The 25,946-nt window shown below is 44.5% G+C and overlaps 1 protein-coding gene across 2 annotated transcripts in view; it reads right to left on the bottom strand.

The window, feature by feature from the left end:
- The window catches only part of ADGRD1 (adhesion G protein-coupled receptor D1), a 1,174,499-nt gene that overhangs the window by 914,628 nt on the left and 233,925 nt on the right, over positions 1–25,946 (bottom strand). For both annotated transcript variants that reach the window (XM_077293307.1, XM_077293306.1), the window contains one exon: positions 23,583–23,724. In XM_077293307.1, the coding sequence (XP_077149422.1) occupies positions 23,583–23,724 (142 nt within the window). The remainder of the gene's footprint in view (positions 1–23,582; positions 23,725–25,946) is intronic.

Here is a 25,946-nt window from a genome sequence, read left to right as displayed (position 1 = left end):
ATATCAATATTTTTTATTTTAATTCTTTCTTTTACACATTAATATGGATCCCAGGGCCTGAAGGAGAGTTTCCTCTCCTTCAGACCCTGGGAGCCATCAGGGATACCGTCCGATACTTGAGTCCCATTGACTTGTATTGGTATCGGGTATCGGTATCGGATTAGATCCGATACTTTGCCGGTATCGGCCGATACTTTCCGATACCGATACTTTCAAGTATCGGACGGTATCGCTCAACACTATGGGCTACCAATCTTGATTGAAAAAAATTATTATAAGGATGTATTCTATCAGTCTGCTCTTCCGTATTTTTATCGGATGCATTCTACTGTATATTAATGCAAAAATCTGATTAACTTACAGCTAGTGAAAAGTGACTGTAAGTAACTATAATTTCACATGAATAATTGCACTACTTGGTGCTCTCGACTGAGATTGGCTTTCCATATATTCCGTTTTCAAAATGGCTGCCACAGGGACAAGGGGTTTGTAGTTATATGTTTAAACCACGCTTATCCCTCCTTTACTACCCAACAGCAAAGGAGGGGCAAAGAAGGTGTGATTTAGACTTACCACTGAACTCCCCATGCCAGTGTGGCAGCAGGAGAAACTGAAGGCTGATTTGAGAAGAGGAAACTGCAGAAGACTAACAGAGGACATCAGGTAGGGTGACAATACATGTGAAAAGTATGGTTACTTTTCAATCCCAGGATGGAGAGTAAAATCAAATATTTGAATAACATATTTCCACCTGGCCATTGGATTTGGGTCTCTTTCCATTCTGTATGGCACTGAGTGCACTTTCCAATACAGAGGATCACTGCAAAAAATGCATTAAACAGTCAATCCTACGGAGTTTTAGCTGTGTATGACACTAATTAAAATCTCTCTAAATACTAATAAATATTCATAGACTGAAATATAAATTTACCCTGGGAAGGTTATTTTGATCACTCAACTGCATTTTGCAGAAGTAATGGTCAACTCTGAGGTTCTTAAATAACCTGCCAACATTTGATATTTCTGCCATGAGGAAATTACAGTGCTCGCTTCGTAGCTCTTGCTGTACAAATCCACTGTCAGTCATTTTGCTTTCTTTTTTTCTAATCTCAGAAAAGGTTTAAATAGCACTCATGCTTTTCAGAGAAGTTAGGTATTGAGCACAACAAAGAGGCGAAAACGTCAGAAGGATGTTTACAAGTGTTGTTATTTGGGAGTTTCTGGGTGGAATATATAATTCATTTTTATCTATCTGTTCCACCTGTTGTTGACAGAAGGCAGACCTGGTACAGATGACCATGAACCATGCGGAAAAACAAGGTTAAATACATGGTGAGGACATGAACAATAAGTCACGTCTAATACACAAATACATGTATAAATCCTTGTGTGTCTAACAATCTTGATAACGCCATGTACCTGTCACTCAATGCATCAAGATCGAATCTCTGAATCAATGTTATTTGCCTTATTTTATACAAAGCTTTGGATTTTATAGCAGTTAATCCCTATTTTCCAATCACCCTTCAATCCTCCTTTCACCTCAAAGTCTGATCAGGGTCATAAAGACTGATAGCAATAATATCCTCACCGAATACCCGAATACCTCTCCTTTGGATGGACAGTCCCTTCTTCCAACTCAAAGCCCTCTTTCCATTTTAAGTCCTTAGATAAATCTTCTCTTTAAACCAGTGACTAGCTAAACAATAAGAAATTAAGTATTTTGATCAAGAGAACTGGTCCTTAAAAGCTTTTTGTACCCCAATATGATGATTAAAATATAATTTCATGCATTTTAAACATTAAGATTTTATATGTTGAGACTTTGAATTTAGTGATAAATTATAAGTGAAAAACTATTCCATTGTATAGAGATGCTTAAAAAAGACATTTTTGACACCTTGACCAATGCGTTCCTTTTTGATCATCCAAAAAGGTTTGAGATATATTAATCTTTTTCACACTAGAGATCTACTTTAGTTGCCTAGTGCTTGCAGAGCCGACAATAGAAGAAAAGAGAATTATATAACCTCTGTGTGCACAAGAACAACTGAGGCAATTCCCCCAGGTTTCAGCATGGACCCCTAAAAAGTTATTCTACAGTTATCTGTTGAGCGGCGCATGGGTTCCCAGTCACTTTCACTTCCTGGTTTCTGGCAGGTTGGGCACTCCTCTTTACATGACAGCTCTGGTGAATGGTAGAGTAATAGTATTAGTAGAAGTATAAAGTTCAGCACAAGGTTTGCTGTAACACATTCAACTATTAGTGGTTTGTTTTGGAGTGCATACTGCTATCACTACACAGTGGGTATGGAAAGTATTCAAACCCCTTTAAATTTTTCACTTTTTTTTTTTCATTTCAGCCATTTGGTAAATTCACAAAAGTGTATTTTTTCACATTAATATACATGCTGCACCCCATCTTGACTGAAAAAAACAGAAATGTAGAAATTTTTGAAAATTTAATTAAAAAGAAAAACTAATATATCACATGGTCATAAGTATTCAGACCCTTTGCTCAGACACTCATATTTAAGTCAAATGCTGTCCATTTCCTTGTGATCCTCCTTGAGATTGTTCTACTCCTTCATTGGAGTCCAGCTGTGTGTAATTTAACTGATAGGACTTGATTTGGAAAGGCACTCACCTGTCTATATAAGACCTCACAGCTCACAGTGCATGTCAGACCAAATGAGAATCATGAGGTCAAAAGAACTGGCCAAGGAGCTCAGAGACAGAATTCTGGCAAGGCACAGATATGGCCAAGGTTGCAACAGAATTTCTGCAGTACTCAAAGTTCCTAAGAGCACAGTGGTCTCCATAATCCTTAAATGGAAGAAGTTTGGGACCACCAGAAGTCTTCCTAGACCTGGCCATAGAGCCAAACTGAGCAATCGTGGGAGAAGAGCCTTGGTGAGAGAGGTAAAGAAGAACCCCAAGATCACTGTGGCTGAGCACCAGAGATGCAGTAGGAAGATGGGAGAAAGTTCCTCAAAGTCAACTATCACTGCAGCCCTCCACCAGTTGGAAGCCTCTCCTCAGTGCAAGACATATGAAAGCCCGCATAGAGTTTGCTAGAAAAAACACATGAAGGACTCCCAGACTATGAGAAATAAGATTCTCTGGTCTGATGTGATGAAGATAGACCTTTTTGGTGATAATTCTAAGCAGTATGTGTGGAGAAAAACAGACACTGCTCATCACCTGCCAAAACAATCCCAACAGTGAAACATGGTGGTGGCAGCATCATGCTGTTGGGGTGTTTTTCAGTTGCAGGGACAGGACGACTGGTTGTCATTGAAGGAAACATGAATGTGACCAAGTAGAGAGATATCCTGGATGAAAACCTCTTCCAGAGTGCTCTGGACCTCAGACTTGGCCGAATGTTCACCTTCCAACAAACAATGACCTTAAATACACAGCTAAAATAACAAAGGCGTGGCTTCAGAACAACTCTGTGACCATTCTTGACTGGCCCAGTCAGAGCCCTGACCTAAACCCAATTGAGCATCTCTGGAGAGACCTAAAAATGGCTGTCCAGCAACGTTCACCAACATTCACCATCCAACCTGACAGAACTGGAGAGGATCTGCAAGGAAGAATGGCAAAGGATCCTCAAATCCAGGTGTGAAAAACTTGCTGCATCATTCCCAAGAAAACTCATGGCTGTACTAGCTTAAAAGGGTGCTTCTACTCAATACTGAGCAAAGGGTCTGAATACTTATGACTATGTGATATTTCAGTTTTTCTTTTTTAATAAATTTGCAAAAATTACTACATTTCTGTTTTTAGTCAAGATGTAGTGCAGAGTGTACGTTAATGAGAAAAAAAATGAACATTTTTGAATTTACCAAATGGCTGCAATGAAACAAAGACTGAAAAATTTAAAGGGGTATGAATACTTCCCGTACCCACTGTATTTACACATAAAGATAGCAAGGCATTTGAAAAAGCACACAGGTCTAGACAGTGAGAGCAGTGATTAGAAGACCTGATCTGAAAGCAGCCGATGCTGGGACTGGTGGTTTTGTGAGATTTAAAACAGCAACTTGTCAGAATCTGAGAGGGAGGTAGGGGATAGAGCATCTAACTGCAGAATGCAAATCTATGGACTATAGAGAGGTGTCTGGTATGTTAGGAGTTATCCCCTCTACAGGAACATAACTAATGTGCACTCTCACTCAGGTTTTCGGTCAACACTAAGTGACCAAGCTCCATGTAAACCAGTTTTACACTATGGAAGGAAAATAACAGCGGAGAGAGAAAGTAAGTCAGTTGCAAACTTGCTTATTTTCATGTGGTCTAAGTAACTAAAGCAACTTATTAACTAGAGAATACCCTTTAGGCATGACAGTGAAACATTTTATGCTTGAATAAAACTGTACCATAATGTGCAGTAGGATACATGCAGTTTAGAGAAAAATTGTAAATGTAAACTTCCTTAAATCTATACCAGATTTGTATGCATCATATGCTTCCACTGTCTAATGCTGTATTTTACCAGCTTGTAATCATATTATTATTATTCAGGTCACACTGTGGCATTTCCATTTGGATCATTGTACATCTGGCATTTTGAAATGGCAACATTTGTATAGTTCCCAATCCTAGGAAACACGAACAAGATTTAGAAATATGTCTACCAGTCAGTTTTAGTATGTGTTATTCCTTCTATACTTTATTATAATGCCATTCTATGACATTAATCCTTGCTTTATAAAGCATATGTCTCCATTACACACCCAAAAATGGTTGCATAGTAATGTTTACGAGCTAATTCAATTTTTAATAACCAAATCGCAGGAAAGTATTTTTATTTCACTTTGCATTCTTTAGTATTTCTACTTGAAAAGGTGGATTTTATTCTACTTAATGAATGAAATCTGATTGTATCTTAGGAGTTATGCTTAAACACTCATGTAGATGAGTACCTTAAAGTGGATTTCCATTTAGAAATGTTTGAAGCCTATCAACTTCTTCTTGTTTAAAATAAGAAATAGATCTGTGCCTACTGACCCCGTCTCCAGTGCTGGTTCACTGTCGCTGCTCTAAGTGATCGTTTAGAGGCTGAAGTGGTGATATCATGTCATGACTACAGTGCACATAACAGCTGCTTCAAGAACCGCTCGCGTTGGAATCATCAGACCTCACACACCATTCCAGGACTTCTGGTTATCATAAGGGCCTGGAGGGTTCTGCACAGGTGTGCTGAAAGTCACAGCGCTATGACATCATGGTGTGCTTAGTGACCTTCCGCGTGCATCTGGAGATTCCAGAACAAGCAGAGCAGATCAGAAGATACGACAAGGACATGTGCCGGTGAGTAACGGAGGGGACGGAGAGGTGAGCAGTAAGGTAACAGGTTTTTGTTCATTTTGTTTATCTTTGATGGCCCTTTATGGCTAAAATAAAATGGAGGAAAGAGGTCTACATTCTGCTGAATCCCCATGAAAGGGAATGACAAAAACTCTGCATGTGCCTGTAATTGTTCGCACTATTAAACTATACTGTGTTCGAAATTATTATGCGAATTGGATTTAAGTGTCATAAGAATGTAATTTTTTGTTTTTTTAAATAAATTCATCAATGGTATTGTGTCTCAGGGTTCTTTGGATAAGAAAAATCAATCTCAAACACCTATGATGATTAGTTTGCCAGCTGAGCCCAATTAAAGGAAAACCACTAAAGAAGAACATTCCACATTATTAAGCAGGCAAAAGGTTTCAAGCAATATGGGAAAGAAAAAGGATCTCGCTGTGGCAAAAAAAATCACATAATACAATGCCTTGGAAAAGGTATGACATGACATCTTAAACATTGTATTATGAAGAGATTTATGGCTGATACAGGGCCTAGATTGGTTTGTGGAGATAAAGACAAAATGAGGAAGGTTTCTGACAGACACATTCATCAGGTTAAGAGACCAGCTGCTAAAATACCATTACAAAGCAGCAAACAGGTATTTGAAGCTAACTGTGCCTCTGGAGTCCCACAAACCTCAAGATGTAGGATCCTCCGGATGCTTGCAGTTTGCATAAACCTGCTGTTTGGCCACCCTTAAACAGGGCTTACAAGCAGAAATGGTTTAAGTGGGCCTAGATAAATGAAGACTAATTCTAAAACAATCTTGTTTACAGATGAGTGCCATTCATCTTTGGATGATCCAGGTGGATGAGTTGTGTATGGTTGATGGATGGCCACCATGTCCCAATAACGCTGTGATGTCAGCAAACAGGTGGTGGAGTCACTGGGAGAGAGCTGGTGTTAGGTGTCGAGTTCCCGCCGCTGCACAGGGGGAATCTCAAACCACCTCCGCTGCGGTCTCTCATTCTCCTCCAGCCGCAGCGGAGCCTGCTCAGCAGAGACGTCAGTCCCAGCACCTGGCTTGGACAGATACTGCATGTTTGGTTACTGCTGCCCTTCCAGGTTCAGCCTTTGTAGCCAATACTGTTTAGCGGCGAGCAGGCGCTCCTGGGACTAAGTCCTGCTTTTCTTCTTCTGAGCATGCCCAAGGGAATACCTCTCATTGAAGGTCGGGGGTCATATGCTCAGGCCCTGTAGCAGCTCCTATTGGTCCACTAGGAAGGTCCTGGAGTGCTGCAGCTATAAAGGGTTCGCATGGTCGCTTGGCCATGCGCTAGTATAAAATCAGTAATTGTGTGTGTGTGGATGTATGCCTGTTCTGGTGAAAGCTCCGAATCATTCCCATCCCTAGAGTTGATGAATGTTTGTGAATGTTGGAGCTGTCTAGTGCCAGATATTGCCATCCAGCACCAGGCACAATCTATACCGCGTCTAACCAGCAGTGACCGCCAGTGCGGTGCTGTACGCACTCTGTGCGGCTATCTCCTGTTTCTCCTGACAATCCATCAGTGTAGGGTGGGAACTCCCACTTGATCCCAGCATCTGACTCAGGGCATCCTCAGGCACGGGCTCAAAAGCCACCGAGGGTCAGAGCAGGATCAATCACCAGCATAGTGAGGGTGAATTGCAGGGATCCCACTAGTATCCATTTGCTGCACCCTGTGACTGCTAACAGGGCACAGCGTTACCTTTATTCCCTGTGACTCTGTGAAGCAACAGAGTTCGCTCCTATACAGACCGGGTGACGGAACCTGTGTCTATTCTTGCATAGTATTGCCATATAGTACCACCATATAGTGCCGCCATTAACTAGCAGCAGGTTCCACTCCTGCAAGGTGGACCCCGGGCTGCGAACGCACCTTTACTATCAATATATTTACTCGGTTTGTTCTGCCATTCCTAATAGTATACTATTGCCAGGGTCTGGCTAGTAATGGCGGACAATCAGCATCTGCAAAGGTACATCCAGCAGCTGGAGAGTAGGTTGGCGGATCTTGAACGCACAACCTCGACCATGGATGTCACCGCAGTCGCTGTTCAGGCTGCTAGCGTAGCTGCAGCCAGTTTGTCCACTGCCACCCCTGCTCCGACATTATCCCATCTCCCGTTACCAGACAAGTTTGCTGGTGACAGTAAGCTGTGTCGGGGATTCATGATCCAGTGTGCCATACATCTAGAGCTTCCGGCTACACGTTTTCCCATGGAATGGGCTAAAGTGGGATTTATTATATCCCTTCTGTTGGGCAGGGCGTTGGCAACACCGCTGTGGGAGTGCGATGATCATGTGGTGCAGAGTGCTCCTTGCTCCCTGGATTCTCTGAAACAGAATCTGTATGGGACCTCATGTCACCCATGATACGGCGCTCCAACTGCTGGCATTGACACGGGTCTCGTCCATGGTCAGTCAATTCGCCGTCCACTTCCGGACTTTGGCATCTGAGCTGGAGTGGCCGGATAAACTCCTTATCCCGGTGTTCTGGAAGGGACTGGCTGACCATCAGTAAATATGACGTCTTAATGGTGCAAATTTAACAAATGACCATTTTTACAATTCTGATGTGCATAATAATTTGGAACAGAGCATTTTGAGTTTTTTTAGTTTTTAAAAAAATATTGTTATCATGGAAATGTATACAATACAATTTGATTTATACTCTAAGGGATGATGATTTGAACATTATACTGACTTATTTGCATCAACCATTTAACAAAATCAAAGGAAAAATAGCATTTGCATAATAATTTGGAACACAGTGTAGTTTTAGTTTACGTTATAGGCATATTTGCAGTCTTAGGGGTAAAGTCATGGTATAAATTTATAGATATGAAAATGCAAGGAGTTAAGAGCTGCTAAAATATAATAAAACAAGTATAGCGAAAATGCCACAGATGTGCATTTTACAGAGCATACTCCTGGTAACAGAACCGTAATGAACATGGAAATAACAGTATATCTTATAATAATTAGAGTGATAAATCATGGCTGAGACATGTTTACTAGGTGCCTTGCTAAGCCCATAACTAACATAAATACCTTCAAAAGACTTAATATAGATTCGATTAATGATATCATTTATTTTGTTCTTTACCGGAGGCAGGCTCACTTTACTTAACACAATTACACATCCTGGTCTGTCAAACAAGGTCTTTATTATATCTTCCTGGCTGGGTAACATTTGGGAATTGACAAGGAGATTTTGAAAGCATGTCGAGCTTGCATTGATTGGTATCGTCAATTAAAGTGAAACCATTAAAAGCTAGTATCAATAGGAAAGTTTTTGAAAAGTGCATCTAATTGGCATTAATTATTGTATGCCCCATTGGCAACAATATAAGACACAGTATTAAGTAAGACCCTTTCCTTCTAGGTTAAGATTAATTGGATAATTAGATTCAGTGGCGCTTTTTGTGGGCATTAATAAGGGTAGGAATTTTTACCAATGTCAAAACTTGAATATCCATTTTTTTTTATAGAATAAGGAATGCTGTACAACAGCTGGGAATTGCCCATAGGGGAAAGTAGCACTCGCTATATAAAAGTGCGGAAAGAGAAGAAACACCCACCTGAAGACGTTATAGAGCTGATTATTATACACTTTTATAGCGCCATTTATTCCATGACGCTTTACATGTAAACAGGGCAAATATAGACAAGTACAATAAGCATGAGTAAAACAAGGCACACACAAGTACAGGAGGAGAGAGGACCATGCCCGCGAAGGCTCACAGTCTACAGGGGATGGGGGATGATACACTAGGAGAGGGTAGAGCTGGTCATGCGGCGGTTCAGTAGACTGGGGATCACTGCAGGTTGTAGGCTTGTCGGAAGAGGTGGGTTTTCAGGTTCCTTTTGAAGGTTTCAGTGGTAGGCGAGAGCCTGAGGTGTTGGGGTAGAGAGTTCCAGAGTATAGGGGAAGCACGGGAGAAGTCTTGGATGCAGTTGTGGGAGGAAGACATGAGAGAGGAGTAGAGAAGGAGATCATGAGATGATCAAAGGTTGCATGTAGGTAGGTACCGGGAGACCATGTCACAGATGTATGGAGGAGTCAGGTTGTGAATGGCTTTGTATGTCATTGTTAGTGTTTTGAACTGTAGCCTCTGGGCAAAAGGAAGCCAGTGAAGGGCCTGGCAGAGAGGAGAGCCTGGGGAATAATGGGGAGACAGGTGGATTAATCGGGCAGCAGATTTTAGAATGGATTGGAGTGGTGTCAGAGTGAAAGAGGGGAGGCCAGAGAGTAGGAGATTGCAGTAGTCGAGGCGGGAGATGATAACGGCATGTACTAGTGTTTTTGTGGTTTCATGGTCAAGGAATGCATGGATCCGGGAAATGTTTTTGAGTTGGAATCGGCAAGAGAAGGCAAAGGCTTGGATATGTGGCTTGAAAGAGAGGGAAGAGTCAAAGATCACCCTGAGGCATCGAGCGTGCGGGACTGGGGAAAGTGAGCAGCCACTGACATTGATGGATAGGTCGGGTGGAGGGGTAGAGTGAGGTGGGGGAAAGACGATGAATTCTGTTTTGTCCATGTTCAGTTTTAGAAAATGAGCAGAAAAGAAGGATGAAATAGCAGACAGACATTGTGGGATTTTGGTCAGTAAGGAGGCAAGGTCAGGTCCAGATAGGTAAATCTGCATGTCATCAACATAGAGATGATATTGTAAACTGTGGGATTTTATGAGCTGTCCCAGGCCGAAGGTGTAGATGGAGAAGAGTAGGGGTCCTAGAACTCAGCCTTGGGGAACACCGACAGACAGGGGGCGAGATGAGGAGGTGGTGTGGAGAGGGAGACACTAAATGTCCGGTCTGTTAGGTATGATGAGATCCAGGATAGGGCCAAGTCTGTGATGCCAAGACATGAGAGAATCTGTAACAGGAGGGAGTGGTCCACAGTCCAGGAGGAGGAGGACAGAGTAGTGTTGCTTGCTCTTGGCAGCTAGTAGGTCATTGGTCACTTTAATTAGGGCAGTTTCAGTTGAGTGATGTGGTCGGAAGCCAGATTGTATCCGGTCAAAGAGGGAGCAGGAGGAGAGGTGGGAGGACAGTTAAAGATGGACATGCTGTTCCAGTAGTTTTGAGGCATAAGGGAGAAGGGATATCGGGCAATAGCTGGACACAGAGAATGGGTCGAGGGAGGGGTTTTTTGAGGATAGGTGTGTTGATGCGTGTTTGAAGGATGAGGGGACGACACCGTTTGTAAGTGAGAGGTTGAAGAGTTGTGCTAGGGTTGGGATGAAGACTTTTGCGAGGTTAGGGATGAGGTGGGACGGAAGCGGGTCAAGCATGCAAGTGGTGAGATGTGGTCTTGACAGAAGGATGGAGAGCTGATCATCTGTCATGGTGGAGAAGCTGGCTTTGGAACAGGGCTGAGAAGTAAAGAGGAGGGCCATTAGGGGCTGCGGGCTAAAGCTTTGTCTGATGTTATCGATCTTCTGCTTAAAGAAAGAGGCAAATTCTTCAGCAGAAAAGAGAGGGGAGGGAGGAGATGCTGGGGAACGGAGTAGATAATTGAAAGTGTTGAAGAGCTGTTTAGGGTTGTGAGTCAGGGAGGATATGAGAGATGAGAAGAAATTTTGCAACCCGGGGTCCACCGTGCGGAGATGTGAAACCGCAGCTAGTGAACAATGGCGGAAGTGTGCGGGAAGCAATCTAGAAAGCACATGGGGTTAAATGTCACCCGGTGTGTACAGAAAGTAATTATCCAGCTCTGTTAGCTTCACAGAGAGAGGGGTAGAAACGGTATGGCATGGATAGATGCCACGCTAGTGGAAATGGTGCTATGAGAAATCCCCTGTTACTTCACAGGTGAGTGCTACCCTCTCAGGGGCAAGGGAACAGGTAGTGAACAGACACAGCATATGCACTCACACGAACTCCTCTCTGGAGGTGCCGGAATTCTAAAGGCTGTACGCCAATCCTGTGCACATGCACGAACTCCTCTCCGGAGAAGCCGGAATTCTAAAGGCTATACGCCTGCCTTGAGAACACACAAAATAGTCCACACCACTGTAGTGTTCCACACACGCATGTAACATAAATGATCTTAGCACACCAATGGGCACGCCAAAGATCCTTTTATAGATTGTGCCAATCAGACAGGACCTTGCTCGCAGGCCAATCCGGAGCTGGCACAGGACCTGAGCAGCTGACGGCCGACCACCAATGAGAAGTCGACTCACGAGTATGCTCATTGGAGTGATTTCTGGACTTAGATCCAGGAATGTCTGTTTGCTGCAGCCTATTGCTAGTTACTATAGCTGTAACTGGAGAGCCAGCAGTAACTAGACGAACAGTATGAGTCTGAGCAAGACGCTGAGACCGAGGTCTCTGCTGAGCATGCTCCACTGCGGATGAAGAAGAATAGGAGACCGCAGAGGGAGACAAGGTTTGGGATCCAACTCGTGCAGTAGGAGAATCCTGGCGCATAACATTACCCCCCTCCCTAGCGCCCCCCTGGCGAGCCTCGCTAACCTCAAAGGCTGCAATAGACTGGGGGGTACGAATGTGCTCAACCGGCTCCCAAGTCCTAACCTCTGGACCATGACCCTTCCAATCAACCCCCAAAAATTTGTTGCCACGCACCAGCTTGGCACCAGCAATAGCATTTACCTCAAAATCATCCGAAGATTAACCCAAAGTCCCAGCAGAAGACTCAGAAAACCGAGACATATGAACGGGTTTTAAGAGGGAGACATGAAAGGTGTCAGTGATATTCAGGCGCAGCAGAAGGAACAGGCAATATACTACAGAATTAACCTGTTGAAGGACTTTAGAGGGACCCAGATAGCGGGGAGGAAACTTAGAGGCCTCTATGCGCAACTTGATATTACAAGCTGAAAGCCACACCAAGTCACCGAAGGTGAAAACCGGAGCGGGACGGCGATGCGCATCAGCAGAGGCCTCATTCTCTCCTTAGAGGCCTGAATGGTATCCTGTGTGCGGGCCCAGATGTCACGAACCTCCACAGCCCAGTCTACCACCCTAGAGTTGGAAGACGAAACGGGCATGAACACGGGAACACGAGGATGCTGACCGTAATTAAGGAGGAACGGTGTCTGCCCTGTAGAATCGGCAACGGCAAACTCTGCCCATGGTAGCAAGGATGCCCAGTCATTATGCCTGGCAGAGACAAAGTGCTATAAATATGTGATCAGAGTCTGATTGGCCCTCTCCACCAATCTGTTCGTCTCGGGATGATATGCTGAGGAGAGATTAAGCTCAATACTGAGCAGCCGACAGAGAGCTCTCTCCAGAACTGAGAAGTGAACTGGGGACCCCGCTCACTGACTATTTTATCAGGCATCCCGCGAAGATGGAAGACATGCTTCTTGAAAAGCATGGCCAGAGCCCATGCTTACGGTACATGCGGAAGGGGAACAAGATGTACCATCTTGGAGAAATAATCGGTGACTTCTCAGATGACAATATTGTTACGGGACTTGGGCAAGCCCACAATGAAGTCCATCCCGACCATCTTCCAAGGCCTATCTGCCACTGGTAAGTGATGTAATAAGCCCGCAGGCCTCTGCAGGGAAGGCCGGTTCTTGGCACAAGAAACACATGCCTGATCATATTCCCTAATGTCATGTGCCATCCGCAGCCACCAATATGACCTCACCAGAAGCTCAGTAGTCCTCTTGGTCCCGAAGTGCCCATCCAACTTAGATGTGTGAGCCCAAGAGAGGACCTCTGGCTGCAGGTTTGGTGGTACAAGAGTCTTGCCCGGAAGGCACTGACTCTAGCAAAACTAGCGCCACCGTTCGCAGAGTCTCTGATGGAATGATTAGCCGTGGTTCATCCCCTTCTTCGGAAGAGACGATGGAATGGGATAAGGCATCAGCCCATAAATTCTTCTCCCCTGAGAGAAAGTGTAAACATAAATCAGGAGAAGAATAGAAACCACTTGGCCTGGCGAGAATTTAGCCGTTGGGCCATCTGCTGATAGAGCAGATTCTTATGGTCCATAAACACCTGGAAAGGATGCCGAGCTCCCTCCAGGAGATATCTCCATTTGGAGAAGGCCAAATTCATGGCCAGTAGCTCCCTGTCCCCGATGGAATAATTGTTCTCTGCCAGTGAGAAAGACTTAGAGAAGGAGCACAGCTCCTGCACCGATGGAAGAGGCATACCCCTCTAGAATAAAGGGCTTATCCACATCTGGCCAATGCAACACAGGAGCCCTAGCAGAATGGGACTTTAAGGAGACAAAGGCCTCAGATACCTCCGTGGACCATAGCTTAGGGTTAGCTCCCTTCTTGGTAAGAGCTACCAAGGGAGATGCCAGAGTAGAGAAGTGGGGAATGAACTGGTGATAGTAATTAATAAATCCCATAAAGTGCTGCACCACTTTAAGGGAATTTGGCTCCTGCCAGTTCAACACCGATTCCACCTTGGCAGGATCCATAGCCAAACCCTTGGCTGACATTTTATAGCTAAGAAATGGTAGAGACTCCTGCTCAAATACACACTTCTTAAGTGTGGCGTAGAGACAGTTGGCACGCAAGAGTTCAAAGACTCTGGCCACATCTTTACGATGAGTATCCAGATTGGGAGAGAAAATAAGGATGTCATCCAAATAGACGACTACTGAAGTGGATAACATCTCCTGAAAGATGTCATTGATGAAGTCCTGTAAGACGGCCTGGGCATTACAGAGACCAAATAGCAGTACCAAGTATTCATAATGCCCATCCCGGGTGTTAAAGGCCGTCTTCCATTCGTCACCCTCGTGAATGTGTATTAAATTATAGGCGCCTCGCAGATCTAACTTGGTAAATATCCTCGCACCCCGCAATCTGTCAAACAGCTTGGAGATAAGAGGTAGAGGATATATATTCTTGATGGTGATGGCATTCAGACCCCTATAATCTATGCAGGGATGGAGCTCCCTGTTCTGCTTTTGGACCAAGATGAACCCAGCTCCCGCAGGAGACACCGATTTCCTAATAAAACCCCTTTCCAAATTCTCCCTTATATCCTCCAACATTGCCTCAGTGTCCGGGAGCGACAAAGGGTAAACACGCCCACGAGGTGGCTCAGCCCCAGGGATGAAGTCAATCGGGCAATCATAGGTATGATGGGGAGGAAGAGTGACATTCTTGGAAAACACGTCCGCATACTGCCAATAATGCTTGGGGAGCGAAGTTAGATTCGCAGGAGGAACCTCAGACGACCCATCCTAAACCTGGGCCTTGAGACACTGACCCTGATATGCCTAACTCCAACCTTGTATACTCCCCATGGCCCAATTGATATGAGGTGAATGAAACAGGGGATACCCAGCAACACCTCATCGATACCCTCGTGGAAAATGAACAAGGAGATTAACTCCTGATGTCTTGGAGAAACCTCTAGGGAAAGGGTAATGGTTTGATGGGTGATCTGAGTGGGTAATGTAGAATCATTAACCACTTTAACTGTAACCGGACTGGAGAGCATGACCAGGGGTATTGCGTGCTGTAGGGCGAAAAAAGAGGACATGAAATTACCCTCTGCCCCGGAATCCACGCAAACCTCTGCAGAGAGAGAGCTTGACCCATGGGACAGTGTCACCTTAAACGTAATTTTGGAGGACAACACCACCGTGTCTAGTGAGTCTCCTCCAATAGCCGCTATATGCGGTCATTTCCCTGCCACTGGGGACACTTGTTGGCATAATGACCAGGCTGCCTACAAAAATTGCAGATCGGAGGTGCTCGAGCGAGATGAGACTTGGATACTGCTCAAGAAATCTCCATGCCGTCCTGTGGCTCCAAAACCTGGGCCGGAGATTCTAGAGGCTTGACAAAGTTAGGAGCAGGCCAAAACTTCTGTCGACACTGGGCTCGCTCCAACCCTCGCTTGGAATGACGAATGTCGATGCGAGTGGAGACAGAAATTTATTCCTCCAGTGTGGCAGGAATCTCCCTAATAGCCAGAGCATCCTTTACATGATCAGCCAATCCCATCCAGAAGACAGGGATAAGAACTTTATCCGGCCACTCCAACTCAGAGGCTAGTGTCCGGAAATAGATGGCATAATGGCTGACCATGGAGAAGCCCTGGGTTAAAACCAGAAGTTGGAGCACGGTTTTGTGGGTGACACGAGGCCCTAAAAAGACCTGCTTTAGGGCGCTCAGAAAACTCCAATGCTCTGTCCGTTAACAGGGAGATCACAAATCCCACCTCAGCCTGTTCGAATGGGAAATGTGACGCCAGTAGCTTCAAATGTATAGCACAGTGGTTCAAAAATCCTTTACAGGTTTTACTGTCACCCATGAACTTTTCGAGCTGAAGGAGATGAGAGAAGGACAGAACAGAGGTGACAGTGTGGACACCCGAGATGCAGCTTCACAGTCTGCATGAGCTGCTACCACGGAAACATCCACAGCTGAGGTCGCGCGCTCAAGAGCAGACAACCTGGTCACCAGCTGCTGAATGTATCGCTGTAAACGCTGCTCAGAGGCGTAGCTAGGGTTTTGGTCCAGGGGGGGGCGAAGCTTCTGAGTGGGCCCCTAACCAGGTAACCTTCATTACAATTTAGTGATGCGCCCTAATAGTGGAGGAGAACCTCAGCAGATGACCGCGCTGTTACTGAAGATAATCTCTATATAAAGACCAACACTGATATTACCGCCATATGGTCAGTGGTAGATACCAGTCCTACAGAACATATAACAGATCACTGCACAGTTACAGATAATGACTTACCTCTGACGTTCTTTCTGATAGAATTGTTCATTTTTCCCATCTTTTCCATCTGGCCCAAACCGACATGACAACTTCTTCCAGCTACAACTCATCTGCAGAGAATACAACAAAGACACGTTTCACTTCTCACATTCCAGCACCATCACCATCTATTCCCAACTTGCACAACCTCCTCATCCTGCTGATACCGCAATACTGAGCCGCCGCTGCCATATGTGTCCCTATTAGTGCACCAGCTGTGTGGTTCTCTGTGCCCTCTAAATTCTAAAGCACCCCTCTATAATATAGTAATGCCGGGTGCAAGTGCCCTAGAAAACAGTGCCCACATTTTGTCCCCTAGAAAGTAATAATGCCCTCTGTGTGTGACCCTTTGATAGTCACGGTAACCTGAGTTCCCTTGTAAGAATAAGTGCCCACTTTACATTTAATAAAGTCCCAAGTCTCCCCCACTGTACAGCTCCCCTATACACAGTATGATGCCCCCCACTGTATATACTAACCCGTTAATATCCTCCAAACTGGCTCCAACACTGTATGATGGCCCCGTCGCTGTAATCTCCACACTGAATGATGGCCCTCTAGATAGCCTCCATATAGCATAATACACCGGATAGTCCTCAATATGGTATAATACATTCCCCATAGGCCTCCATATACGGTAGTATCATGCACTCCCCATAGGCAGACCCTATAGTATAATGCCCTTCACATAGGAAGACTATATAGTATAATGCAGCTCCCATAGGCAGCCTCTATAAGGAAGGCTGTAAATGTGTCCCCAATCCCCTCCGCAAGGCATAAAAATGACCTCTCATTATACTCACCAATGGCTCTCACCAAGGCATCGCTGGTCTTGACTTAAGATCGCCATCCTCCATTACTGCTTCATCTGTATGACACATCCTACGTCATCCACACAGTGTCACCCATCACGCTCCTGTGCAGGCACACTTCTCTCTAGGCTGCTGAAAGCAGAGCCAAGTACTGTAGTGCATGTGCGCTGGGAAAGGCCAAAGGGCGCTGATTACCTGGAAAGCTGGCGCACGCGCACTACAATACTGTGCTCTGACTTCAGCAGGGCAAAGAGAAGTGCGCCTGCATGGGAGTGCGATAGAGGACACTGAATGCATGATGTAGGACGCGTCTTCCACACGAAGAGGGACAGCGATCACAGGAAGAGGGTCAGCGCCCAGACTGTGCCATCCGTGATTATAATAACAGCTCTTTTTTGTGCCTTGCATAGAGGATTGGGGACACAGAGAGCATTCTAGAACACTATGTGAGGGCGTACAGATGCTGGCCGGACCTTATATGGTGACAGGCTCCCACATGTAAAAGCCGTCCTGCAAGATTCCAGCCGCTCGCAAACTTAAGAAAGTAATCATTCTCCTTCTCATAAGCTAATCAGCAGTAAATACATTATGTGCAAGACACTTATCGATCACATGTCAGTGTTCAGTGTCTGTCCAGATTGCAGGATAAACAAGTTTAAAGGGAACCTGTCACCCCGTTTTTTAAAGATGAGATAAAAATAGCGTTAAATAGGGGCAGAGCTGTGCTTTACATTAGTGTCTTTTGTGTGCCTTTATTCCCCAGCTATGCTGCCGAAATACCTTTGTAAAGTCGCCATTTTGGGCTGTCACTCACGCTGGTCTGGTCAAATGGGCGTGGTGACATCGCTGTTTCTTCCCCCAGACCTTGCTTATCTGTCCGTTGGTGGCGTAGTGGTGTGCGCCATCTTCCTGAGGCCGCGCGTGCGCAGATGGAGTGCTCGGCTTCCTGGGGCTTCAAGAAAATGGCCGCCGCGATCTCCATCTGCGCACGCGCGACATCCCGCAGCCATTTTCCTGAAGCCCCGTGCAGCAGAGAACTCCATCTGCGCACGTGCGGCCTCAGGAAGATGGGCGCCCCCACCGATCACCAGGGGAACAGCGCAGATCGCGCTCTTTTCCTTCACCTGGGCAGTGGATTCGGCAGCTGGACATGCGCACACCACTACGCCACCAACGGACAGATAAGCAAGATCTGGGGGAAGAAACAGCGCTGTCACCACGCCCATATGACCAGACCAGCGTGAGTGACAGCCCAAAACGGCAACTTTACAAAGGTATTTCGACAGCATAGCTGGGGAATAAAGGCACACAAAGACACTAATGTAAAGCACAGCTCTGCCCCTATTTAACGCTATTTTTATCTCATCTTTTAAAAACGGGGTGACAGGTTCCCTTTAAGAACCTTCATTGCTTTACATACTGTGCCTGTATGTATGTATTCAAGGCAACAGATCAGACATATCAATTAGCAAATGACATGTGCCAAGATACTCAACATGCTGTGTGGAGAGTGTCCTCTGGTCCTGGGGGCTGCTCCTCAGGCTCCTCCAAGTCAGATGCTGCAGACATCATGTGTAGGCAGTGAGCTCAGGTCACAGTCAGAGGCAGAGTCCCCCTTTGTCCCCGCCTGCTGGAGCTGATCACTTCTCTGCAGCACAGGAGCTTTGAAGCAGAGCGCGCTCAGCCGGGATTGGGTGAGTGGCCTCCCTTCCCCCTCTCCTCCACAGACTGCAGAAGAGCGATCACATGACTCACTCCCTGCACTCTGATTGGAGGCCTTCTCTTCTCTCTGCTGACTCCCTGTGAGTGTTTGTACTGTGCATGTTACTTTAGCTACATACACAGTACAAACACAGGGGAAACTAAAGCTAAACATTGACTGGAGGCAGGGGCCCCTAACGCCGGCCCTGACAGTAGCGTAGCTCCGGGTGGGCCCCCTCAGAGCACAGGGCCCGGGGTGACCGCCCCCTCTGCCCCCCTGGTAGCTACGCTACTGACGCTGCTCGTCCATCACTTCTAGCAAGACCCTGGCGCTAAGATACTGTTAGGGTTGGTGGATCGCAATAAATATAAATAAAGATGACGTGCGATCGCAACCCAGGGTCCACCGTGCGGAGATGTGAAACCGCAGCTAGTGAACAATGGCGGAAGCGTGCATGAGCATGCTCAGTGGAGTGATTTCTGGACTTAGATCCAGGAAAATCTGTTCACTGTCACCTATTGCTAGTTACTATAGCTGTAACTAGAGAGCCAGCAATACCTAGACGAACAGCACGAGTCTGAGCAAGATACTGAGAAAGACGTCTCTGCTGAGCATGCCCCACTGCGGTCGAAGAAGAATGGGAGACCGCTGAGGGAGACAAGGCTTGGGATCCACCTCGTGCAGTAGAAGAATCCCGGCATCTAACAGTGGCTATCTGCCCAAGATCAGGATATAGCAGCGTTTTTGGCGTATTTCCGCTGCCTCAAAAACGCTGAGTACTAATCACGCAAGTAAATCCGCATGTATTCAGTGAACCATATCCACATGAGAAAAAAAGATGATATCATGTCAGTAATGTACAAAAGAAGTAACAAATTTTATTATAATTAACATAGACAAAGGTGAAGGGAAATGAATATACAAGACACCACTGCACCATGTGTATCGTGCAGGCGTGCAACAACCAGGAATATCCAGCAGTAGTAAATGTTAAGTATACAAAGCCATACTCCCATGTATGTAGCTAAACTAAATGGAGTACATACACAGTGTATAAAGCAAATAACAAGAGGGAATGGCTAACTGCTGGAACCTAAACTACAATGCCCACCGCTCCATAGTATAATCAGCCTCCCATACAGACATGTATGTAGGAGTACCATCATAAAGGAAAAGTAAGACCATAATCCTTACCAGCAGCAGGATGTAGGCTAGGTATCCAGGAGGCGCGCCCCAATGCGCGTTTTGGTAAGTTACTTTCGTCTGGGAGCGTATTCAGTGAACCATGCAGATTTACTGCATCTAATGAATGGCTATGGGTGAGAGTAGCATCTCCGCTGCAGATAATTTACATGCTAAGGCTTGTAAACCCGCACCGCAGATGAGTTTAGGCAACGTCAAATAGAAGCACAGTGGGCATGGGATTTCCATGAATCACATCTACTGTGCTTGTAACCTAGAATGCAGCACTTTGGAAGCAGCGCAGGTGAGCTGCGTCCAAAATGCTGCTGTTCCGGATCGTGGGCACATACCTCTGTACATCCCTGCAGAAGGAAGGAGTTTGGCCTCAGAAGAGAGTTACTTCCTAGATGAAGTGGGTCTGCAGGTAGTAGTGAAGAGAGTGGAGCAAGTCACAGTGATATAAGGAAGAGATTTTCTGAAGTAGTATGCCCTGTAACTGTACTGGAAAAAGTGGCTGTCTGCATCTTAAAGGAAATCAACCCTCCAAAGTTGTCTATATGAACATGCAGGTCAGAGAAAGCTGAATAAAATGATACCTTGATATCTGGGATCCAATGTCTTATTCCGTGGAAATCCACATTTTTCTTATATGTAAATTACCTCTTCCAGGCTATGGAGAGAATGTTTCCTGGAAGACAACTGCTTCTAAAGCTTATTTTAAATATAAGGTACCAGTGTGAGACATGTAACTATCATGGAACAGGAGAAATGAAATGTGTCTTCTTGCAAACATTTTTTGCAGCTCTCTGAGCTCTGCTGTATTGTAACACTATTGCAATCCTGTCTGTCTGTGAGGTGGAAGCTGAAGCTGAGAGGAACCTGCAGACGTGTCAAATATATTCACACATAACTGCTGTGAAATTGGGAGAGTAGAAAGCGGCCATTACACATCACACTGGTAACTCCCCCTTCATGTAAAATAAGCTCTGGAGGCAGAGTTATCTTCCAGGCACCATCCTCCCCATAGCCTGGAAGAGGTCATTTATATAACGTGATTAAAGATGATTTATCAATAACATGGCATCTGCTACAAAGCATACAGGGATGACTTTTTTCAGCAATCTACAACCTGCATACAACCTTTAATATTGCTGGAATATCCTGGATCCTGAGAAGTGAAACAGACAGGAAGGAGATCTCCACTTCAATGGGTACAGCTGGGAGCTCGAGGAGGTACAGATGCATGCTGTGGGTAACCCTGAGTACTAGTGAAATAGGGCTGAAGAAGCAATGAGTAGGCCGGACCTGGGAGTCATAATGAAGAAATACTGGACATGCCAGGCTGCAGCACAGGTACTGCACAGAAGAGAGCTGTGGTCGGTCAACTACAGGAACTCCATTTCAAATACAGTCACTGCAGTTGAAATAGAGTATTCAAGTCAGACATACCTTATTGCTGAAATATTGTTGCTAAAAACTGATGTGCAGCCACGTGTCACCATTATGCCTGATGACTATACATCAAGAATATAAATTGGGCCACAGTGGATAAAGTAAAATTCTCCTTTCTGAATTACAGTCAGTGCAATTTTTTGCAGGTGAAAGACATTAGCCCACCAGCTTAAAAGTACCACCATGACAGAGAGACAGTGCAAAGATTTTCACAGCACAGGGGATTAGAAAGGGTTATTCCCGAGTGAAGACTGCATTTGCCAGCGTAGTAAAAGCCAGCGCACCAAGACCATGGAGATACTCACTTCAGAGGGAGTCTGTATGCTGATGCCTGACGGTTAGGAAAACTCAGAACATAAATAAATTCAATGATACACATGCATCATGCTTGCGTGGGTTTCCTCCGGGTTCTCCGGTTTTCTCCCACATTCCAAAGACATACTGATAGGGAATTTAGATTGTGAGCCCCATCGGGGACAATGATGATAATGTGTGCAAACTGTAAAGTGCTGCGGAATATGTTAGCACTATATATATAAAAATAAAGATTATTATTATTATGATCCATAGGTATGTAACAAAAATATACACCAATTTACACATTATTTATACTAGGAGCATTCTTTCCTTCCCGGCATCCATGCACTATAGCACTTTATCTACGGTTTAGAGGCACAAATGCATGCTAACATACTACCCCATAGTTTAAATACCAGGATCTTTTACTCTGCTGCTTCATTTTATGTTATCTTAGACATTTGATGATTTTGTATCCACATTGATAATCGTCTATTAACTATAAGCATTTTCTGTGAAACCTTGGATTCATTATATTTGGTATTTATTGTTTATGACATACCTATGGATCATGTGACACACTTTGATTTGGTTGTTCCCACTCCCTAGGTGCACCAATATCTTGATATAATAAGGCGTGACATATTTTTTTGCACCATTTTGGCCTTTATTCGGTTTCTCTCTCTCTCTCTTGGTTCCAATGATGCCTGACTGTGATGCCTGACTATGAAAAGGAGGGCCTTGTTATAGATAGTGAAGACTTTGGTTCCTGGGTGCGAGGGACTAATGCTCAGTAACTGTGAGAATAGGATTCTGAAGTGCACAAGCTGCTAGACCTGAACTGTCAGTGATATAGAGCCTGTGCATCTTAAGTAAAAACTTGCTGAATAGATTACCAGCAGGCTGTGTAGAGTGTTGCGATTGACATCTCATCATTGATGCCTGCCTTCATTTATACTAAGCAGTTGCCAACTATAAGATTGCTGGGACAACTTAGCTTGTTGCCTCTTGAAAGACTATAAAGACCAGAGGTGTTACCTCTTTCTGTATAAAGTTGTTAATAAACCGTCCTGTGTAGACCTACATTCCTTCTGTTATCTCCGAGTGGACTACCACTTTACCACCAAGGAGCACTGTAAGTTGTATACTTTAGCAGGCACATCGAACACCAACAACTAATAACTCTAGTCTACTGGGTGACCATGAAAATTATTTCATAACAAAGCATTACAGTGATTTCTTTTGCTTGAACCTTAAACTGGATCCTACTGGAGGATCAATGGTGACTCTGCTAAATTGCACAAAAGAAAATACTGAATTGGTGCTGAACACACTATCTCTTCAAGTGACAATTAGGAGTTACCTGTCTTCTATTTCATAAAACAATATTTGTTCCACTTTGCGGTTATGAAATGTGCAGATCTAACAATGTTTGGTCAGATCAAAATGGTACAGAAATCAACAGATAGCCTCGACTTGAATATTGTAAAATGTATGTAAAATACAATCATACAATAAAACACTTGAATTACAGCGTTTGCTGCATGACTTTCATCTTGAGCAACCTAAGGATAAGGATTATTCAACTGGAAAAAATATTCATGTTTATTTCTTATTCCTACTTGTAATGAGTTCTAAATTTAGTTGGTGAGGAGTAATGAATAGATTATTGGCTTTCTCTGGAGTATGGGGATTACATTAGGAATCATCATAAATCATAAACAGTTCCTCAAACAAAAAATCTGGAATTTCTATAACCAGTGTAGAAGTGTAGATGTTGGATTACTCGAAACTGAAACTTCAAGCCTGAACCTCACCCAACATAAACAGAATGTTATTTCACAGCCCTTCCCCAAATTTATTAAATCCTTAATGAGAAATTCCAAGTTTTTAACCCTACCATACACGCAAGATAAGGTCATTTACTTTAGGTTACAGCTGATAACGTCCAACATGTGACTCTTTAGTTGTTACAAAACTACAACTTCCAGCATTGCAGTAAAGACTGACCAAATATAAGCCATTACATGATATTTTTCTCTAACTTGATGATTAATTCATGACTTACCAGGATGTGCGTGAGCTGGATTGTAATAAGAGGTGAGCCAGATAAGTTTCGACACAGGTATGGAGGTGGCTCCACCTTCAAGGAGATGAGGTAACTGGCCGCTGAAATCATGTGATCCTTAAACTGATTTGCCCCTGAGATTCTTTAAGAAGAAAAAAACAGTTATTCTAGGTTCTTGAAAGAAATCCATACAGCAAATGCACACTGGAGCAATTTGAACAGATATATACAAAAAAATCGAAAAGTGTCAACAGCTCACTTCTCATGAGTTAAAGATACGTATCTCAGGAGACTTCCAAGGTGATTAGTATGTGGTTTGGGGGTGGTGCACAGAGTATGTACTGGTTGGGCTTCCAGGTCAAATAGCTCTCAATGGTCCAAAAGGGGACATTCTCCAGCACCAAAGAAAGTAGTTAAAACTTAACCTTTAATCATATAGAATAACAAAATAGGAGAATATGCACATATTTTTTACCCTAGGGTTAAGTTTTAACTACTTCCTTTTGGAGTTCGAGAACATCCCGAACATCCCCATTGAGAGCCCCCTGATGACAGCCCTGTTAGTGCATGAATCTACACAGCCTTCATGCTCTGATATACCAGCTGTGTTGGAGTACATGTGTGACAGGCAGATGCTGCACTGTTGATTTAGAATCATCCAGCAACTATAGGGGTTAAAATGGTTACAGCCATCAGGGAGAGGTTAGCTCAGCCCCAGGGGATACTGGGAAAGTTGTTATTGTTTCCTGGACATCTAAGAGGAAGGTGTGTGTTAGAGAGTCTCCTGTTAGACTGAAATCAGTCAAGCTGTATCAACCAGTTTTCCAGAGAAGGGGTTGCTCTAATCATAAAAGCAGTCAGGGCAGCCAGGAGCACCTTTATTACCTCAAGATAAAAGTGAGAGAGCTACAGCACCAGACTCATTCCCCTCCCCCTCCTTCTGCTTATATTAAGACACTCTGTGCAAAGAGAAGTGATTTGTGAAGAGAAGTTATATGTGAAGACTTTCATATATGTTGAAGTATTTCATGAAGATAAGTGATCCTGTGTTATGAAAAGAAACTTGAATAAAACCCTTGTGATCAGCTTCTGCTAAGAACTGTGTCATAGCTGTGGGTCTGTAAACCGTTACCTCCCCTCTACTGTGAAGAATTATAATTAATCGTCGCCCTGAGTAACATTTCCCCAGGATTCCAAAAAGAAGTCATGTTTCCTTTGTATTGCCTTCATATAGTGAGTCCTGTACATGCAACACATGTGTATATACATATGGTGTCACCTGGGGTATGGTTCACATTCGGTAGGTATGCTTTCATATGAAATTACAGATGAAAGCTCATTGACCACTACAGAGGTAATCTTATGGCTCTATGCAAAACAAAGCCGTAAGAAGGCATTGTGCACTAGCCCCTAACAAATATGAGACTATCCCTGCTGCCACAAATAAAAGTGGCTAAGGTGTTAGCATTTTATACAAAACGTAATATTTATACAAAATTGATGAACACTGTGATGCATTCACCTTTTTTTTTGCATTTAGAGCAAGAAAAGTGCCCCCTATTATTGACAATTTTAACATATCAATGCATCTATTTAATCTAACTTCTAATACCCGATTCAAAGAGCAAAGATGGGTAATAGTAGTAGTGTATAACACAGTCTGCAGGGCTACATTTGCCAGAAAAAAAAAACAGAATCTTAATAGACTCCATTAAACTCAAAGGTGTCTGCTAGAATTTTTCGAACTCCTTTAAAGGGAACCTGTCACCCCCCAAATCGATGGTGAGGTAAGCTCACCGTCATCAGGGGCTTATCTACAGCATTCTAAAATGCTGTAGATAAGCCGCCGATGTCACCTGAAAGAAGAAAAAAAGGCGTTAGATTATACTCACTCAGGGGCGGTCCAGCTCCGATGGGTGTCTCAGGTCCAGTACAGCGCCTCCCATCTTCATTCCATGACATCCTCTTCTGGTCTTCACGCCGCGGCTCCAGCGCAGGCGTACTTTGTCTGCCCTGTTGAGGGCAGAGCAAAGTACTGCAGTGCGCAGGCGTCAGAAAGGTCAGAGAGGCCCGGCGCCTGCGCACTACAGTACTTTGCTCTGCCCTCAACAGGGCAGACAAAGTACGCCTGCGCTGGAGCCACGGCGTGAAGACCAGAAGAGGACGTCATGGAATGAAGATAGGAGGCACCGTAGCGGACCTGAGACACCCATCGGACCGGACCACAGCGGGACCACCCCTGGGTGAGTATAATCTAACCTCTTTTTCTCCTCTTTCAGGTAACATCGGGGGCTTATCTACACAATTCCAGAATGCTGTAGATTAGCCCCTGATGATGGTGGGCTTACCTCATCATCGATTTTG

This window comes from Ranitomeya variabilis, chromosome 1, assembly GCF_051348905.1.
Source record: "Ranitomeya variabilis isolate aRanVar5 chromosome 1, aRanVar5.hap1, whole genome shotgun sequence".
NCBI classification, from domain to species: Eukaryota; Metazoa; Chordata; class Amphibia; order Anura; family Dendrobatidae; genus Ranitomeya; species Ranitomeya variabilis.
The sequence above is the reverse complement of the archived record's forward strand: the minus strand, read 5'-3'. Positions and strand labels throughout refer to the sequence as shown.